Source organism: Rhinoderma darwinii, chromosome 6, assembly GCF_050947455.1.
Source record: "Rhinoderma darwinii isolate aRhiDar2 chromosome 6, aRhiDar2.hap1, whole genome shotgun sequence".
Taxonomy (NCBI): domain Eukaryota; kingdom Metazoa; phylum Chordata; class Amphibia; order Anura; family Rhinodermatidae; genus Rhinoderma; species Rhinoderma darwinii.
The window spans coordinates 25,784,398-25,806,553 of NC_134692.1; the positions used below are offsets into that span (position 1 = coordinate 25,784,398).

Here is a 22,156-nt window from a genome sequence, read left to right on the forward strand (position 1 = left end):
ATTTTATTTTCCAAAGCTCCATCTTTGGAGGTTAATCATTCCTGAATATATATCAATTACCAAAATCAGTCCTTTGTAGGAACAATTCATGAGATCATCAGCTGCAAAATTACATTCCTTATGGCTGCCTTTTAAGCATCATGAAAAGTATCAAGGTTGGTAATGGCAGCCTATATTCTGCAAATGGTTGAAGCAAAGAGGGGTGTCTCAACATGGTCACTCAGAAGAGTGGAGGAGGAGATATAATGGGTGTTTCTGATGGGGTTGGAAAAATGTTTGCAATCCCAATCCAATTTTGTTATGGATTCAAAAATAGAGTCTTTGAGACAGGTTTATCTTTTTGGTCTGATCAGGTGAGACATCTGCCTAATAATGGCTGACCTGCAGTGCACTCATATGTCCACCCTAACGTTACAGGATCATGGCCTCATTTTGTGGTCTCTATAAAACAATTAGATGGCCATTCTATTCTTTGTTTTATATCACAGGAAAGACGTATATTAGGTTGGCCATAAAAACGAGATAGCGGTCTATTGCAGCTCTGCTCAATCCTGATAAGAGCCTGAGGATTGTGACTCACAACGCACCAGATAGACCTGAAGTCAATGACGACTGTTAGGGGGGTTTTACACAGGGCGATTATCGGGCAGACAAGCGTTCATAGAACGCTCGTTGCCTATAATTGTCCTGTGTAAACAGGGCAGCGATCAGCAGGTGAACGAGCAAACGCTCCATCATCTGCTGGTCGTAACGTTTTAAAAAAGTAAAATATCTTTGTCGGCAGCACATCTCCCTGTGTAAACAGGGAGAAGCGCTGCCGACATGATAATAACGGTATGGGGACGAGCGATCGGAGTAACGACCGCTCATCCACCTTCCATAGCTCCTTGTAACAGGAGGAAACTAGCACCGATCAACGATGTCTCGTTGATCGGCGCTCGCTGCACCGGCCGATCATCCAGTGTAAAAAGGCCTTTAGAAAGAAACACTGTAAAGCAAGACCTTTTGGTGTCATATGAACTAGGAGATATGAGGAGGGGGCTTTGATCAGCGCAAAGATAAACCTTGAAATTTTTTTTTTTTTAAAAAGTGTTCATATTTTTCTAAACTAAATGAACTGACCATTAACTTATTTGAGGATGAAATTGTGTAGCCAGGGAGAAGGGAAATGAGAAAAAACATCTAACACTGGAGGACCCAACACATCTGTGCATTATGCAAACAGCCCATTGATTTCAATGAGAATGGTGTAATGGTTAATTTTCCCTGCAGTGGCGCTGTAAGGAAATTGAACACCGGTTTCACCACAGATTACAGCGGATTGCCAGGGATTCCAGCAGTGGCACACCATGTAATCTGCTTATTGTTGGGTGAGCTTTTTACCCAAAAAGTTTATAAAAACAGACATCCTCTTAAAAAGAGGGACTGCCACCTCATGACATGCCTTTTTTTTTTTCAAAAATACTTGTATTTTCCATAAAATAAAAATTCTGGAGCATCTTTATTTAGAACTCTACATTGTGCAATGTATAAATTGACCAGTTGGGGGAAGGGGTGTTTTACACAGACTGACAATGTCCAATCAGTGCTGAAAGAGTAAGACTATAGGGACACACCCATTTAACAAGGGGAATGGTAACACCCAGTTATCAATTTATTCATAAAATTTCTAGGAAGAATAACAGAGGAATGGCACAACATGGAGTTCTAGGAAAATATGTTCCAGAATTGTTATATCATGGGACATGCAAGTATTGAGGTGACAGGTCCTCTTCAACTATGTGTGTACATTTCGTTTCAGGGCCATAAACATTGCATAATTGCACAGTTAATTGGTCTGGAAACCTCTCTAATCTGGAATGTGACAAAAATGGTAAATTAGTAGGAAATTACCTGTCCATCTCTTTGGTTCAGCAGCAGGTTGTTTAATGTGGAATGTGGCCTCGGGCCTTGGTATGATGAATTGAGAACGGGTGTGAATATTATTGATATGTTAAGGAGGAAGATAGCAAAAACCCTACTACAAACCAGGTGTAATTTTTAATAATCTGGGACTACAATGATCCTGTCCATACCAGATTATCAGAATTTTTCTATGCAATATAAAAATTACGAGAGACCTGTATTCCAGATAAATAAAACAATTACATTTGCGCCAACACTACTTAATATTAATATACAGAAAAAAGAAGGTTCTCCTTTGCAGAAACAGTTTCAACCCATAGATTTCATACTTATATTAAGTGCATAATACAATTTAAAAAAGTTGTCCGGTGTTAGAATAACATGGCTGCTTTCTTGCCAAAACAGTGCCACACCTGTCCATGGGTTGTGTCTGGTATTGCAGCCTGGCTCCATTGAAGTGAATAGGGCTGAGCTGCAATTCCACATACAAACTGTGGACAGGTATTGCTCTTTTTTTGGGAAGAAAGCAGCTATGTTTTTCTAATCCTGAACAACTCCTTTAACTCTTGACTGCAAAGCCAGTGGTTCCCACACTTTTTTTCAATCATTCTAGGACCTTTAAACTACACTAGAACGTGGAATTTCCGCTTCTGAGAGAGTTATTTTTATTTTCAAATCCTAGTTGCTTTGGGAAGTTCTTAAAGGAAAATGTAAAGGTTAACATGATACTGAATTACTAGCAAGTTCCCCTATAACCTGCTTACTGTTCTGTATCTCAAGAGCTTTCTCATTGCAAACATTAGAAACATCTACAGAGAAAAAGGTTTCACTGATCCTTAGAATAGAACAAAGAAATACCACATCTCCCTGGGGAGCAAAGGATTGGACAGGACAAAACCTATTTTGCCCATACACGTTAGACTTCTGTCCACCTTAAATGTTCTTTGGTCCAAAACTTTGTGTGGATTAATTTCTTAACATATTTATCGAGGTCAAAGCTCTATTTTTCTGATACAGAACGCCATATCCTTTACATGATCAAAATAAAATGCCAAAAAATTGGGCTGCCTGCAGCCACCACTAGATGGAGCTTAGGAGCTTACTGCATACGGTTATTAAGTTCTATGTAAGAACTGCTGTGATCTAAGCTCCCCCTAGTGGTGGCTCCTGGCAGCCAGAAACTTGTCTTTAAACTATTTATCTATGCAGATTTATTTTATTTATTGTTGTTTATATAGCACTAGTATATTCCGCATAAACGCACATTGATTATTACTCACATCAGTTACAATCCGCCAAATTGGGAAGTATGATTGTAAACCCAATTTCATAGGAAGCCAATCTATTATTGTATGTTTTTGGAGAGTGGGAGTAAACGCACGTAGATACAAGGGGAACTTACAAACTCCATGTAGATGTTGTCCTTGGCCAGATTTAAACCTAAATTCCCTAAGCCACCAGGCTGCCTCAAAAAAAAAAAAAAATAGAATACATTTTTGGATGTCAATTTCTGTAATATACTAAATATAAATAAAATCTGCTCATAGATCACCAATCGTCAAGACCTTGTTGGGGGCAAAATTTGTGCATAAAGAACATTCAAAATTTACAATATGGTGACTTTTCATAGGAAAAACTTGCTATTTTATTTTTCAAAGCCTCCTCATAAAAATGACACTACCATTAATATACCCTTCCGATAACGGTTTGATTAAAAAGTCGCAGAGATTATTTGCCTTTCTTTGTCTATTATGCACCTGACATGATCGGCTATAATTTGAGAAAACTAATTTTCTTTTATTGTCATTTCAGTCTATGGTGGATTTATTGTTTGCTTTAGTGAAGTGCTGTAGAGAGGACAGAGCGAGGGTATCTGTCCCTTTAATCATAAGCCCTTATGATCTTGTAATTAAAAAACAAAAATTATCATCATTTCAGCAATGGAAAGAACGGCAAAAAAAAAAAAAATGAATTCACAAATGTGAGCAAGGATATAACATCGTAATTCTCTGTCTAGACAAACTGCAAGGTCACTCGCTGTAGACGGTCTATGAGCTAATTTTTCATTAATCCCAATTGCTTTGGACTTTTAGGAATGAAAAATGAGGCAAAATTCTGCAATATTTAGCAAATTTGGTAAAAAACAAAACAAAAACTATTATAAGACATAGGTGGCTTATGGAAAAAGAAAAAAAGAGCGGTATTGCCGTTGCCCACCCATTAAATCCCAATTTTATGATCTGCACTATAAAATAGCAGCTAGGCCGATCGGTGGCTCAGTTATTACTACTGTCGCTATTGAGGTTCTTGGTTCAAATCAACCAAGGGCAACATCTGCATGTTCTCCCTGTGCCGGTTTTGGTTTCTACGGCTTCCCAAAATATATACATACCGAAAGGTTAATGGACTATGAAATTGGACCTAGTGTGTAAAACAGGAACATTAGACTGCGAACCCCATTAAGGACAGGGACTGATGTAAGAGATAACCGTCTCTGTACAAAGCTGCGGAATATGTTGCCGCTACATAAGCAATGGAAATAAATAAATAAATAGAATCTGGTTGCTTTGGACACTTGGCTTGTCCATCTAGGCCTAGGGCATTGCCAGTTTGTACAGAGTAATGCAAGATGGCTGAAATATTACTTCGTTTCAAATCTTTTTGGGAACGTTTATGGAGGGGAAAAGGGCTGCGTGGTGTATTTCTCCAGTCTGTATTCCTTTACCATTCAGCTGATCGTCTGGCTTCTGAAACCCCTGGTGATCAGCCATAATGGTCGACAGAATCGGTGACCATTAGTACATTGTGTGGTGGCCAAAAAGTAGCATTACATGAACGCCATTGAAAAAAAAAAAAAAAGGCAGTCCAAGTAATATATTGATAGGTGGGGTCCGCCAGAACAAGACCTGCTCCCTACTGTTGCTAATAGGTTGGCATACTGAGCAGAGCCCGCTCTCCTCTAGGATGCCCATAGGGCATATTAGAAAGGATAGTCTTGATGAGACAACACCCTTAAAAATAGAAAGGTAACAGGTCATCTTGAACTAGAAAAATCAGAGCTGGAAACCGGTCATGTACAAGTCCACGTACTAATCTGATCTACGAATTTAATATAAGACATGACTGAGCAATACATGGGGAAGGCAATTTATTGACACAAGATTTATTAAAAGAGAAGTGAAACTGTAAAACCGTATCCGGGAGGGAAACGTTAGTTTCACTTCTGCGAAGGATATATATTGTTTTCACATAGACCAGATACACCGAAGACATAACAATGCCTTGAAATCACTAACCTGCAAACTAAATGGCTGCCTTCTGCACTCCAACGAAACCGAAAGAAAACTAAATCACATTCGACGCTTGAAGTAACCACACCAATTTTTATTAATTTTTTTCTTCAGAATTTAGGAGATTGCTGAAACATTATGATCACCACTATGTCGGCTGCCTCTAAAAATCTTTAGAAAAAATATTGAAGGGGGAGGGTGGGTAGACAACCTTCGGTTATGTTCTCATGTGGTGTATCTGGCTTGTTTTTTTTTAAATGACAGAGAAATATTTTTTTGAAACACATAAAAACGTGCAAAAAAAATTATTCAAAGAAAAATCTGTGGCGTAAATTACACGGGTGAACATACCCATACAATCTGCTACATTCTAGGCAGCCATTGCAAAAAAAAAATCCAACAGATTTAGTCCACCATTATTTTTTTTTAAATGATAGAAAAATCAAGCAAATCATAGTAAGCGTATAAAAAAATAAAATACAAAACAAAATACTCTTCCTATGTGGGTTTACAATAAGCCACAAAACTTTTAATTTAGTGATTCATATCATGTAAATAACATCAGTTTACAATCTGTTATAGACACAAACAAAACCCGGAATGCTGCTTTAATTTGTCATATTTCCTGACAATTTGATTATTTTCTAACTTCTGCACACATACACGCAACTGGACAAATATCCTGACTGTAGGGAGATGCTGAAGACAGACCACACACATCCTTCTATAATGTATTATGTGGTGTACAGAATAGAAAGTATCAGACAGCACTTCAATTATCCTGCACTTAAGAAAACCCATTTTCGAATATTCCATTAGGACATTCTGAGTAGATTTAGGGAGGGTCCTTTGTTCAGAACTTCCATCAATTATCCAGAGTGGAGGGCGGTTACAAAGAGTACCTCTGTCTCTTGTGGACCTAGCAGGTCCATGAATTACCTGGACAGCCCATTGATTTCAACAGACGTTATGTAAATGTTTAATTTCTCCTGTGGTGGCGCTGCAGCAAAACTGAACCCTTGCAGCCAGGTTCTCCTGCAGATTACAGCTGATCACTGAGGGTCTCAGTAAAAAAAACAAAAAATACCCTGGAATCAGCTTCTTCTTCCATTAAATCAACTTCAACATAAACGGATTGTCCAAAGTGGACAACCCCTTTAATGATCATTTAGGACATCATAGGGAAGGTAATACATGTAAATATTCCTAGAAAGTTCTGGGTAATAATTTATAAAAGACAAACACGATCAGTTTGGCCGTGTATAAGCAATGTGAAATGGACGTTAGAAAATAGATCGCTACGCAAAAAAAAAAGTTGTCAATGACTGAAAAAACAACTCCTTTCCAAGTGAGGGGTACACAAACCAAACCACAGCAGGGGACGGCTCTCCTTAACAAATTGTAGGTTGAGCCTCACTTAACCATATGTTTTTAAAATGTGCCATCATTACTGTAAGTTTGTCAAGTTTTTTTTAGGTCCCCAGTAAAGTTTATAGGTTCCATAATATATATATGTATATATTGACGTTGCTTTTGAATGCTACTTGAGATTGCCAAAATATCACAAAATCAGCAAAAATTCTCTTTGATATCTTTTAATTAGAAGAACCAACATATTTCTCAGCAGTTTACAAAAGGTTCTCACACTGCTCAGTTACTGCTCCCAACACAAAATAAATGAGCTCTCCCTTAGGCCAAATACACACACGCACATTAGGGCTAATTACAAGGAAGCAGATTTACCGATTAGCATTGAATCCCTACTCTTAACTTTTTACTACTAAGGACTCATTCACACGAACGTGAATATCGACCATGTGACGGCCGTTAAAACAACGGCCGTCACACGGACCCATGCATTTCAATGGGGCTGTTCACACGACCGTTGTTTCAATCGAGCATGTGAACGTTCCATTGAAAAATAGGACATGTCCTATTTTCCTGTGTGTCACGCATCCCTCCATAGACTGTAGTCTGTGGGGAATCCATGACAACGCGTTCCGCACGGGTCCAACTCGGAAAACTGGAATACTGCCGTTTTTCACGTCCGAGGTGGGCTACGTTCATGTGAATGAAGCTTACAAGTTCACAAAAATTAAGTCAATTTTCATGTCATGGTTAAGTTTTATTTTTTCCCAAAAAATTGGGCCCTTTCACAAGAAGTTAAAAAAAAAATGTCTTTCCAATAAATTTGTACCACCACCAGTACCACCACTTTATTTTTTTTAACTTTACATCTATAATTTACCGTTAAAATTGCGGTTGTAGAAAGTTGTAATAATAGGGTTATAGAACAGAAACTTGCAAACTCCTGCACCAGCCCAAGAAATATTTCCTTTAATTGGTTTCATATTTATGTAGTAAAATATTTTAAGTATATAACCTCATCAGACTGGGAATAAAAGCACAGAAATTCAGACAACCAAATCTGGAAGAACAGGTGCTTTGTAAGGCCGTGCAAGGGTCTACAGACCAGGTAAACATGTGGCATTGAGAGGAACCACCCTCTGACTTATAAGCGCACAGTAAGTGTTTCCATAACTCGCAGCCTGGGAAAAAATTATTGACGTGTAAACTAACACCTAATGTAGGTACAGGGTTCGGAGTAGCGCTGGAGTCATGGAACGCGGCCATAGAGTTCTGCATCTGCATTAGACACATAACTTTCATAGTGATCAATGTAAATCATTGCTGTAATAAAGGGACAGTGTGGGGACCAGATTCAGATTAGTACTGGGCGACCAGTGTAAAAAGAAAAAAATGAAAAAAAATTATTCACGATCATTTGATGCACGAGCATTAGAAGATCTTTAGTGGACAATTATCACCAATAATCTCTCAATTATCTTTCAACGAGAGTGGGTAACTGGAACCAGAGACTTTTTAGGTTACTTGTCTCCTAGGGAAACCATAGGGATCATCAGAAGAAAAATCCAAACCCATTTCGTATGGATGTCGTGGTTAAGTCCAGGAGCTTCTGTTGGCAACTATACACACACACGCGTTTCTCAAGGTCGACAGTTCTAAGACCTCAATATGTGGTCCAGAAACGCAAAAGTACCTTGGCAATTGTGGACAATTTCGTCTCACTGGGGAGAAAAAAAATGAGCTCTGCGGAGAACAATCTAACGTCTATGGGTAATTTTACTACTGCATCAAACGACCAGTCAACATGGCATGAATTCGAATACATTGACTTCGACAAATCATAACTTATTGGGATACTTACGGTTGGCAGAGCTTGACTAGGTCCTGGTCTGTGGTATTTGGAAGGAGTCCTCTAATATACAGATTCGTTTTGCTTAATTGATCCCAACCAGAGCTGCTACTGCTACTGCTGCTGTTGTGGTTGCTGGTCGTGCTTGGACTTGGAGGAGCCATGGGATGAGCAGGCACAATGGGTTGCTGAAAAAACAAAAATATTATTTATTACATAATCCGAAACGTCATTTTATTCAATTTACCCTTTCCCATTAGTGTCAAATGTAAACCCCAACAGAAGTATTCCCAGTTTTTAGCATATGGGTGTATATATTCACATATATACACACACACACACACGCACACGCACACGCATTGCTGGGGTTATAGGGCACATGGGTTGGCAATTAAACAACAAAGTCAACTGCAATATTGTACAAATATTATCAAACACAAGTGTATCCGACTGTTTACAACATCAAAAATGATACCGGCAATTTGTCTGTAAACACCGCTAAGCAGAAAAGTACACAATCAATCTCTCTTAGTATATGACAAAAAGTAATGTGCTTATTATCCCACGGAGAAGAAACGAGCTAAGAGCGCATAGAAGTTGGCGACTTGTCAGTACGTTGCAGTATCTTGCAGCATCGCCTTCCATTTTGGTCCATAACTGATGCATTGCTGTGCACCCATAGGCTCATTGGAAGAAATTAACAAGGCCTTAACATGATGGCTGCTGGTTACAGATTTTCATCTAAGGCTGCGTGGTGCTGTTCCTCTGTTATTCCTACTAGAAATGTATGAATATATTGACAACTGTTTATTACCACTCCCCTTGTCAAAAGGGTGTGTCCCTACACAGTCTCACTGTCTGCACTGATTGGACAGTGTCAATCTGTATAGGGACACACCCCTAACTGGTAATACACAGTTGTCAATACATTCATAAATTTCTAGGAGGGATAACTGAGGAACGGCACAATGTAGAGTTCTAAGAAACAATGCTCCAGAATTTTTATTTCATGTGGAATATAATTATTGACTAAAACAGACATGTCAGGAGAGGTGACAGCTTCTCTTTAACACTCCATAGCTGGAAACCATCCATAGTTCTATAAGGGCTGCAAGGATAAAGAGAAAGCGTAAATGAGTCATGTACCATTTTTAGTAGTGGAGATGAAGAAAATGATATATGATCGGCGATACAACGTGACGTGTATGAAAACACTGTGTACCACTCTATAAAAGCAATACCCTTCTCAGAGCTAAAACGAGAGCACACACACACACACACACACACACATTTTAAAGGTTTCCAAATACAGAAATACTTAGCAATGGTCGCTGGGAAGTGAGGGAGCCGGATCTCTGTTCTAACACGAGCAAAGCGTATGAGCGAGACGCAGAGGGTCCTTCATTAGACCAGACAATGTCACAGATACAAGCAGAGGACTATGTATAGCAGAGGGAAGAAAAGGCCTGCAAATTGAAAATAATTCAATTGACTTCTGCAAGCCATGTGTCATTGGTACTAAGTCATTACTACGTGACTGCAAAGCAAAACCACTGACGAATAGGCTACTGGAAGCTGGTCGTGAAAAACGTGTATAACATGTAATAATATATACAGTAGATGGTCTACTGGATAAAGCAAGACTGGATATATTCCAGAAGGTAGGATCTAATGTACTTAAGATGGCACCTAACGTATGAGTATCATTCAGTCAGTGACCCCTTAATAAAGTGCAGTGGCCTATTTCTCGCCATACGACAGACCATGAAATGGCAAAAAGGTGGGAAATAGAAAAGCAAAAATCAACTAAGAAATTGCAGGTCTGCTGGGATGGTGGGACTACAAACAAATCCTATAAAGACACCTTCAAACTACGTGCAGTTAAAAAGACAAATAGACAAAACCCAAAGGGGGGGGGGAATAAATCTAGAAAAGTCGCAAAGTGCTGGGAAAAAGGGTGTGCAGGGCTATAAGCGGGCAAGCCCATTTGCAATCCAACACATTTCTAGTTTACGCCTGAACCTGGCATAAATTGTAGCAGAAATCTTAGCTGGCGTAGATTTTACTCTGTGGTCAGGGTTGTAACAGGGTACAGACCGCCCCTGTAGTGCCACCCTCCTCACCCATGATCGCAAAGATTCAAATAGGCTATAGGAAAATAAATTTAAGAAATCAGCCCGCGACACCTACAAGGGCCTGACGTTGGGCAGCATCAGGGCCTTATTATGGGATTCAGATTCAATCCAAATTGCCAGATGGCAAGAAAAAAAAAAAAGGCCACTCATCTCAAAACATAATAAAACTAATCTATAACTTTTTTTTATTCCTGCTAAAAGTTAGGCAGCATTTATGTTCGGTTTTAACCTGTGTGGCTAAGTCCATCCGAAAAGTTGCTGCGTATTTTCTAATATTTGCCTGCCAACCGGCAGTGAGAGCAAACATATATGTGACGCAGCACACAACATCCTGATGCTGGATGTTGTGTGCAGTGTGACTGCGTCCCATATAACGTCCAGACGCTGCTCGACTTCAAATTTTCTGCGACTTCAAATAATCTGAGCTGTAGAAATCCATGCACCTGCTGCTGAAACAAATCTATTCAGATCAATTGAACGGATTTTCAGTCACAGAAAATCTGCCGCGTGTGACTGCACCCAAACTCATTTAGTCTCCTCCGCTCTTGAATCTCAGGACTGCGCAGGCAGTGTGCACATGTCCGGCTGCTGAATGTCTGTCTCTGGCTTTCTACTGCCTTGCCTGCTGCAATCTCCCACCGGGCCCCCCGGTCTTAGGCTGGGTTCACACGACCTATTTTCAGGCGTAAACGAGGCATATTATGCCTCGATTTACGCCGGAAAATACTGCTCCAATATGTCGGCAAACATCTGCCCATTCATTTGAATGGGTTTGCCGACGTACTGTGCCGACGACCTGTCATTAAGGGTATGTGCACACGATGAGAGGCTTTTACGTCTGAAAAGACAGACTGTTTTCAGGAGAAAACAGCTGCCTCGTTTCAGACGTAAAAGCTCCTCCTCGCATTATGCGAGGCGTCTGTGACGCTCGTAAATCTTGAGCTGCTCTTCATTGACTTCAATGAAGAACGGCTCAAATTACGTTGCAAAGAAGTGCCCTGCACTTCTTTGCCGAGGCAGTCAACTTACGCGTCGTCGTTTGACAGATGTCAAACGACGACGCGTAAATAACAGGTCGTCTGCACAGTACGTTGGCAAACCCATTCAAATGAATGGGCAGATGTTTGCCGACATATTGTAGTCCTATTTTCAGGCGTAAATCGAGGCATAATACGCCTCGTTTACGCCTGAAAATAGGTCGTATGAACCCAGCCTTACGCGTCGTCGTTTGACAGCTGTCAAACGACGACGTCTAAAATAACAGCCTCGTCAAAGACGTGCAGGACACTTCTTTGGACGTAATTTGAGCCGTTTTTCATTGATTACAATTAAGAACAGCTCACAAATACGGCCGTCAAAGACGCCTTGCAAAATGCGAGGAATTACGTCTGAAATAACGGAGCTGTTTTCTCCTGAAAACAGCTCCGTAATTTCAGACGTAAATGCAGTTAGCGTGTGCACATACCCTTACACTATAAGGGTATGTTCACACGCTTAACAAAAAACGTCTGAAAATACGGAGCTGATTTCAGAGAAAACAGCCTCTGATTTTCAGGCGTTTTTTAAGCTGAAAATGAAATTTGGTGCTTCTTTTGAGGCTTCTTTTGAGGCGTTTTTGGAGCTGTTTTCAATAGAGTCAATGAAAAACGGCTCTAATTACGTCCCGAGAAGTGTCCTGCACTTCTTTTGACGAGGCTGTATTTTATGTGCCGTCTTTTGACAGCGACGCGTAAAATGACAGGTCGTCAGCACAGCACATCATAAAGCCCATTGAAAGTAACGGGCAGATGTTTGCCGACGTATTGGAGATGTTTTTTCAGACGTAATTCGAGGCGTAAAACGCCTCCAATACGTCTGAAAATAGGTCGTGTGAACCCAGCCTAACCAGTTATGACGCTGCTGACATTCCTAGAGCTGGGTGGGCCTGGCAATGGAGGAAGTAACCTGACTGCGCACACACTGTCCTATTATGCGATAAATACGGAGACTTGCTATTGCCGGTACAAGTATTTTACATTTACAGGCCTACACGTATGAATACCGGCTATGCTGGGGTTTACTAGCCTGGTGCCAACCCTAGCCCCAGTAGGCAGGCTTCATGTATCAAAACGGTCTAATACAAAAATAGGCCTTGTAGCCCATGGCAACCAATCACAGTGCAGCTTGCAGGTTTCCAGAGCAGTGCAAGAAATTAAAGCAGAGTTCTGATTGGTTGTTATGGGCTACAAGGCTAGTTTTTTCTGTTAGACAGTTTTGATAATTGAGGCCTAATGTACCTTCCGCTACTAGAGGCCTACTTGTCAGTTAAATTAGGAAACAAATGCATTTGAAATACATATTCAGATTCCTGAATAAATTATTGCAGACCACTAATGAAGAATTTCCATGCGAAGGACGTTTTATCAAATCTCAATGGAACAACCAACCAAGGTTCCTGCCGCATCTTCAGTTTGACATGAAGCTATAGGGAGCTTGCAATAGCATTCAAATGTTGTCAAATTATGCCAGCGACTAAACTATTGTATATGCAAAAGAGTAAATCCCACTCTGTAAAGGTGGGCATAAACAGATTTTTCAACTCCAAACACACACAAAGAATGATAAATGGAATCCAAACAGAAGTGCGTGAATTATCCACATAGATGTATACAATCGGTGTGTATATGGTCATCTCTAACAGCTTGAGATGCATCTGTCAAATAATCTGGGGAGGGGTGGGGTAAATTAGCTGGAACCCCACCAATGCCGTGAAGTTGAACCACAGACTATAATCAGATTTGTCATGCAAGAGGATTATTAAACTGGAAAAGCCCTATTAGACAGTCAATGAACAAGCTCAAAAGGGTTGCCTGGTTTAGAAAACCATTTTCCCAAACCCTATTAGACCATTATGTGTTAACAAAGGAGAGGTCTCTCATTCATGTCTTCCATCAATTAGCCAGATTTGAGAACGGCTAGATAGAACATCTCTCTCTCTGGAGGACCTGACATGTCTGTGCATTACAAGGGGCACCCTGTAATGCATCATTTTTCCTGCAGTGGTGCTGCAGAGGAATTGTTTACTTGCTGAATTATCGGCAAATCACTGAGGCTCCAAGCAGCAGGACACCCTGTGATCAGCTCATTTTTTTTAGAAAACCCTTCTAAAGTGATGGTCCAAAGGGAACCCCTTTAAATTTTAGATTACCTTATAAGCAATAGCTCAGTGCATTCTCAACATCAAGAACCCCCCTCTCACATACAATAAGGAATATTCTTTAATACATTTTTTTACTTTTTTAACCAGCAATTTGTACATTGCAATATTTTTCAAGTTGCAGGTCTCATGAGTAGGATTCATTCATTATACTAAAGTGTCACACTTCACCATAAAAACAGAACCTTTACAGCCAGAGGCCATCGAGACCAGATGACAATTATGATGATCCTAACAAATTTTACTTTATTGCTAAATCTAAGTGTCAAAGCAAGGTCCAAATAGATATAATCGTAAAGCACACGGATTGGATGTACTACACTAAGTAATATGTATGTTTAGAGCTTAACGGAATAAGGAAATATAATTACACGTCAAATTTGACAAATTTCTACTCGATTAACTCAATGGCGTCAGTCAGTAATTTAGAAAGACTATTGAGAGGGCACTGAACCTTCTCATTAAACTTTTTCTCATACTGCATATACAGGCGACATGTGATTTTGAATGGTGATAGAGGAGCACTTTGCATCCAGGCATTTTTCAAGTTGTCAAACTTTAGAAAGGTCATTATGTAGCTCGACTTTCTATTTCTCTACTGACCTGTTCTTTTCAGACCTACAGACCTGGTTATATCTTTAAAATATTGCATAAAAAAAACTTGCTCATTCGATTAGAAATCATATTTAACTCAAATAGTATCTAAAGGGGTATTCCCATCTCGGATATTTATGGCCTATCCGCATGATGCTGAGCTTTTAAAAGGGGACCTTCAGGGGCGATTGCAATCCCATGCGGATCAATCCTAAAAGTCAGGGATCCCTTTCTTATGGCCAATATCAGACCACATGCACGCAGCAGAGAATGGAGCCTATACAGCGACACACAGAGTCCCTACAGTTCCCCACTGCAAAACCATAGACAATCAATGCTTCTATGGGAGAATATATCTGTGTATCTGCAATATGGCATCAGATGCCACATGGTAGAATTGTATGAAACTGAAGGGCATACGGAGGTACAGATTGAGCCCCCAGACTATTATAGGTGTTGTATTACGGCTCGGTACAACGTGTATTCTATTCTACTACACTTAGTATTTTTTTAAATAAAGTACCAAGGCCCATCTAAAAGTTAGAACAACCCGCTGAAAATTATAAAGAAGTCACAATGCCATTATAAAACGCATTATTGTGATGCATGTACCCTCATTTATAGTCAACTGCTATTTTTCTTACACCTGACTGCAAAAAAAATACAAACGTCTGATAAACTAAAAAGCAAAAAAGACAACGACTAAAACCATAATCCTATATAATTTCAATAAGAGCATTAGAATTACACACAGCATGTGTTAAGTTTAATCACAAACAGGAGGAGTTTTTGTATTACAGTTATCAACCAGTTATACGCACGGTAATTAACAGAAATCACAGTGCCGAACAGCCATTGAATTCTACAACCATGCCGATATTAAAAGGGAAAAATAAAAACGTTTCGGCTTCCTGGACTACTGAGGATTACAAACACAACATGATGAGCCCCTAGGGGGTGACATGCCTGCCTGGGGCGCTTCCATTTTTAGGAATAGCTTTCCATGGTTAATATAGCTCAGTGAGGCGATCATGAGGATATTTGTTGAGCATGATAAACTAGGATAGGTTCCCTTCACATATTTCTCTATTGTATGCGCGTCTAGAATTTTACTTGACAGGACATAGCGCTCTAGCTTCCGCTAGCCTTTTGCACTGAGTGACTGCGTTCTGGTGCAGAAATGTTACTTATATAGAATACCCACATCAATTTTCTTTTGAAACCAAAGTTGGCCAACATTTCCACAGCCAGCCGTAGACAGGGATAGGGATAGATAGGGATAGGGTGGTCAAAGTTTCTGACATTTATAAATCTTTGTCTAAAAGAGATTTCCATAATCATATACAGCAACACTGGTGACCATAGACATCAGATACTTGGCAGATCCAGACAATTTTGGTCCAATCTGTTGACAATCCGAAGCTGGTCTATAGTCGAAAGGTTTTCTTTGGCTGGATCCATCTAGAACCGAACGTCGATGGTGAAGGGTAGGAGTGGTCTATGACAAGCTGAGGTGTTGTCTATGGCCAGCTTAATGTTTATGGTTTCAGCAGATCTAATGTCTATGGTATCAGCAGTTTCTACCAACAAATATATAATGTCTATGACCAACTATTTGTCAATGTAGGCAAAAGGGAGAGTGCAAATGTAAAGCTCTGGTGCTAACCAAATTTAACTCAACCAACCATTCACCATTTTCCGCCAAGATCATTAGGTTAATGCTATCTGATCCTACTAAAATTTAATGGATCAGACAATAGTCATAAAATATGTAAGAGCAGCCCACAACAGATCCTATAGCCCACATTTACGAAGGCTGGCATTTTTTTTTTTTACACCAGTCTAAGTAAAGGAGGTAGTTGGAGTGATTTGCACCAAGTTTACTAAAAGGCACACATCGCTTAAAAAATATGGCACATTTTCACCTGTCTAATAGTCCGGAAATTAAATCTACGCCTGCTATTAGCAGGTGTAGATTTGCGCCATCACCATATATCCACCCTCAACATCTGGCCTATACTATGTCTCCTTAGGCTGGGTTCACACGACCTATTTTCAGACGTAAACGAGGCGTATTATGCCTCGTTTTACGTCTGAAAATAAGGCTACAATACGTCGGCAAACATCTGCCCATTCATTTGAAAGGGTTTGCCGACGTACTGTGCAGACAACCTGTCATTTACGCGTCGTCGTTTGACAGCTGTCAAACGACGACGCGTAAAAATACAGCCTCGTCAAAAGAAGTGCAGGACACTTCTTTCAGACGTAATTTGAGCCGTTCTTCATTGAACTCAATGAAGCACAGCTCAAAATTTACGGCTGTCAGAGAAGCCTCGCAAAATGCGAGGAGGAGCATTTACGTCTGAAACGAGGCAGCTGTTTTCTCCTGAAAACAGTCTGTCTTTTCAGACGTAAAAGACAGTTCACGTGTGCACATAGCCTTAGAGAGCACACCCACTTCTCCCGTCCCTTTCCAAATTTAGTAAGTAACTAAAAGATTATGTCGCTAAAACGTCACACGTCATTTTAGTCGTGCAGTTTACAGAAAAACCTGGAGGAAACCGCTTTCTAAGTGTCGGACAATCTCTTTAGTAGCTTCTGTGTATGCAAAGGCACCAAACATTGAGGTTTTTGTCACAAGATCTTTGGAGGTCTTTGAAAATATCACCACTAGTAAACAATATAGGTCATCGATGTTCTTTAACACTTTAATGAAAAATATCCCTGCAACACAAATCGGCTGCTTCGTAGCTTAGTTATGATATTGATTGCTATTATAGTTGTACTTTCTATTAAGTATATGTTTAAGTTGAGAAGAAATCTTTGAAAAAACAAAAAAATTATAGAAGTGAATTGTTTCTTTATACGTTCTGAAAGCTTCTCGTCAAATGATTTCCCCCTTGAGGCTAAAGATAAATCATGTGTCTTCACTTTACTAGACCAGTGTTCCAACTTCCAAGTGTTATTTATGGAATAGAATGCAGCTAAAACTGAACCTAAAGAGGGATCAACGATCCCTATAAGATTTACCAGGAATGCATTTCAAAAATTTCTCATGTTAAATTAATGGAAATTCCTCTTGGGAACAGAAATTAACGCAAGATATATCGAAGATTGTTCTCACCATAGGGATCACAGATGGACTCTAAAGGGGGTTTTACACTGGGAAATTATCAGGCAAACAATCATTCATATAACGCTCGTTGCCGATAATTGCCCTGTGTAAACAGGTCAGCGATCAGCAGATGAACGAGCAAACGCTCGATCATCTGCTGATCGTATGGTTTTAAAAAAGTTAAATATTATCATTGCCAGCTGCACATCTCCCTGTGTAAACAGAGAAACGCTCTGCCAACATGATAATAATGTATGGGGACGAGCGATCGCTCGTCCCCATTCATAGCTCCTTGTGACCGGAGCAAACGAGCGACGATCAACGAGCTCGCTGCAGGGCCATAACTCTCGTCCAAAATCTATTCTGCTCTACTTAAAGCTAGATGAATGGGACACATCTCTTACTAAAAGCTCCAACGATGACCTTATCTCAATGATGGTTCTGCAGGGCCAAATGAAAAGCATAAGTAGATGGACTTGTCTAGAAAGCTAATAAGCCTATAATAAAAGTCTAGTAAAATTTGTGCTGGTCATACCAGTATAAAATGGACTTCTACAAGGACTCTAGTAGACATAATTTTTACACAGCTTCACGTAGGACTATGTTGAGTGTGTATATGACAAATACAGAAGACTTCAAGGTGCGTTTTTAGGTGTGTGCAATGTAAAATGTCAGATCTCATGCTCATCCATATCGACAGATACCTTCGAGCTTTTGTCAACCATGAAATTAGAGCATGACTAAATACCAGAACCTGACCTATATGCTCAGGACCCATCCCTGTCTTGGCTTTAACATTAAGACAGCTATATATCGTGAAACCACTTCTGGTCAGGAGTTAAATGGGTGTAAGCATGTGAATTAAACCTAAAACACAACGTTCTTTGTGTGTAATTGTTCCTGGAGGTTCCCCGAACTGGAACGTCATGAACATTCAGGCAGAAATATTTTTCTAGACTACCGGTCGGTAATCACATTGAAATAACACTACATTAAGCATCTCCCCAAGATGAAATATCTGCTTAAAGTGTAGTTCAAACTAACTTATGCCATAGACATGTCCAAAGAGAAGACCAGAGGTGAGACCCCTGAATGGCCCCAGGAGTGATGAAAATGGGTAATAGATTATAATGCATTTTAATGGCTTTTCTTAAACTATTCCGAATGAAACACAGAGGACAGCAGAAGCCAAAGGGCACAGAGCCTCACCAATGACAACGTCTGACAGGTGTCTATGTCCTTTACAGAAGTTCCCTGCTCTTTTCTAATTGCTTTACGTACTTGGCACTGAACCCTGCTCTGCTACGAGATCAGAATATGCCTTGAGCATATTGCTTTCTCCCACACAAGCAGGCGTTTCCCCTGCAGAGACAAGCAGGAAAAATGGTTGTCCAGGATCAAGTGCAAACATATACGATATGGCTTCTAAAACCAGGAATCCATTCTACATATGGTAGTTTTCCCTAGAGGATTATTTCTTCATACACAAAAATTTTTGGATAACAGATTGTAAACTCAAATACAGTCCCAAAAAGTGTTGTTTGATAACCCCGCCCTCTTTTTGAAAGGTGAAATAATAATACGAATAATAATAAAAATACAACATATTACCATAAATTAAGTCATACCATTCATCTGATCTCTATGCAAGGGTATGTTTGTGAGACCGTACTGACCTCCAAGGAAGTCATGAATACCACACCCCACGAAAGTATAAGTTAGCCGAGCATTAACCGTGCATGTTTATGGCCAGCCTAAAACTGGCCATGCACAGATCCCATTGTGATTGCCAGCCTCTTTCGTCAATCTCATGTTATTATAGTGACAGAATGGTTTCCCCCCTCCATGTCTTCTACAAGGCAAACTAGCCTGTGCATGGTCTACAGTATGTTGAGTATCTTTGACTTTTGCAAAAAAAAATAAGGAATGCAAGCCGAATATTGATCACAGATTAACTGACCATCACCATCAATCTATTTCAGATCTGAAATGATTATCTATAATAAAATGCTGATGATCTAATTATCACATTCTGCATGACACAGTGACATGCTCTTATGTATATATTAAAGCTACTCCATTCTTTGGGGATGCCAGAGTGTTCGCAACGATACTCCAGGGATCAAGAGATGGAAAAAAAGATAGGATAGAGTCTGATGCAAAAAGAGATAGATATGACAGATGACAAGTTCTTCAACAATGAGATGACTTAAAATGAGAGCAAAGGAAAAAAAATATATCTTGATTGACAAATCTTTCAAAACGCTCCGACATCTAAGCATGAATGTTAGATTAGTTTTTAAATCACCATATTATGTTATAGGAAGAGTTTAACGGCCAGCTTTATGCAAGTAAAAAAATTACTAAGTAGAAAATTAAATACATATTTTGTATTAGTAAAAAAAAAAAAAAGCAATAATAAAATAAAGTTTAAATAAAAAAAATAAATAATAATTATATATATATATATATATATATATATATATATATATATATATATGAATAAAAAGATTCGAATTAGATTGAGAAAAAAAACAAGTCAATCTAATTATTGTTATTCATTCTGGACCGGATATCCACAAACGAGTAGGTAAAACACCCAATTCTCATCCTCAACTATTGCTTCCCTAAAATTGCTTGCAATTCTCAAGGGCGGGCATATGATGGACAGCATGACGTTCTGATTATAAAGCATCTGGTCTCTGTTAACAAGGTCCTAGTTTGGCAACAATGAAATCCACCTACAATACCAGGGCTTTGTTATAGTGTCCAACTAGACTAAATAGTTTCTGCAAGTACAATTATTTCCAAGCAATTTTTTTTTCTATGAGTCACTTCCATTGAGAGAATCATGGGCGTCATACGACCATATTACTCAGTCTCAAATTCACAGCAGAGAATTACAACAGCATATTTTTTTTTGCTCTTACAGGAAATGTATATACAATTATAATTTATATTACATAATGATATCCGGTTACGGGCACCTGCGAACGAGATGTGGAATTACTGTATTACAAAAGTAGAAATTACAGCAGGATCTTTATCAAAAGAGCCCTGTGGCTAATCAATAACATGACGGCTATTATTTCCAACCTTGCAATGGATCCTCCATGGCTAAATTCTAATTATGGAAAACTGTAACCTGTAAAAGAAAGCATACATGGCGCCCAAACGGAGGGAGACCAATTGAAAATATATAAAAATATTATATATATATATATATATATATATATATATATATATATATATGTGTGTATATATATAATTTTTTTTGTATTTTTTTTATTCTTCTTGTTATAAAAATTTCAAAACCATTGATCAAATATACATATATTTTTTTTAAATCAAAACATTCTGCAGCCGTTAAAATTAAAAATATACATATTTTATTTTTTTCATATATACTAATGAGATGAACACAGGTGTACTATCACAGGTGGTCACTTTCAGAACTGTTCATCAAGGAATAAGTCAATCTACTAAATTGGAAATCCGCTACGCAAGAAAATGCACGCCTGAAAAATGAGATTGACTGAAGCAAATCCTACCTACAGGGCCTATGAACAGTTGAGTTATCCTGCCTACACAAACGCTGGGCGCAGCCTTGAGAAGAACTTGATTAATTCACTCTTCAGATAAGCGGCTGCGGGTGAACAGGATTATGATCCCATTGATGTGTGGCCATGCCTCCTCTACACTGTTTAGCCTTCAAACACACAATGGACAAAGGACAAATGACAACTTGTTTAAAAGGTCCGTAAAGATCAATGGGGGAGATCAAACGGTAAGCTGGCAAAGAATCAATTAAGATTGATAGAGAAAATGCATTTCAGTAAATAAAGATAAAGATGAGACTAGTATAGCGCAAAAACAAAAATGATATACATACCTGCGTAAGTAATACAAAGAGGCACAATATATATACACACACACACATATATATATATATATATATATATATATATATATATATGCGCGACTTAAGATTTTCACTATTATACACAGTTTACACTGTCAAAATACAAAACATGATCTTAGCGAGGGGCCCCCAATAAATTGTACCCACAGATAGAAAAGAGCTTTTTTATTTGTCTTTAATTATTTTTTTCTGCAAGCTTCCACAATTCCATGCATTACAGCGAGCTCCATCTGGTGTAGGTCAAGATCACTTTCCATTTCAAGGCTCCTGGTGTATGAATAGAATTCCAGAAGTACCAAACTGCTACACGTTTCTCCACACAGACCAATAGGGGAGAAGACACATAACAATGAGCATATATGTTTTAAATGCAGATCATTAAGGCTCTGTTCACAACTATGCCGTGGCTTTTGTTTATAACATGATCCAATGTGCTACCAGGTACGTCGAATGGCAACAGACACCTCTGAGTTTTAATGGGGTCCGTCGGGTACGGTTGAAGTGCAGTTTTGATGGAAAGAACGACGCAGCATGAAATCGAATGGAATTTGCTATGGAGGTTTTCAAACTGAGCTTCCAAAGCAAATGTGTCGACAGACGAATACGGATACAGGATATTAAATGCAAATCCCTCCTTGCGTTCGGCTGAGGCATTACCAAAAAGAGGGACCTGAAGTGATCATATGCATAGATTGTCCACAGGTGTCCGCCATTAGCAGGAACCAGTCTGAGTGGTACCAGAGATCTCCATTTGGAAACCACTGTGTTAGCCCAAAATAACC

The 22,156-nt window shown here is 39.2% G+C and overlaps 1 protein-coding gene across 6 annotated transcripts in view; it reads right to left on the reverse strand.

Moving 5' to 3' along the window:
• Positions 1-22,156, reverse strand: part of RBMS1 (RNA binding motif single stranded interacting protein 1) — a 250,638-nt gene that overhangs the window by 78,064 nt on the left and 150,418 nt on the right. For all 6 annotated transcript variants that reach the window (XM_075829361.1, XM_075829357.1, XM_075829359.1 and 3 more), the window contains one exon: positions 8,425-8,600. In XM_075829361.1, coding sequence (XP_075685476.1) covers positions 8,425-8,600 — 176 coding nt within the window. The remainder of the gene's footprint in view (positions 1-8,424; positions 8,601-22,156) is intronic.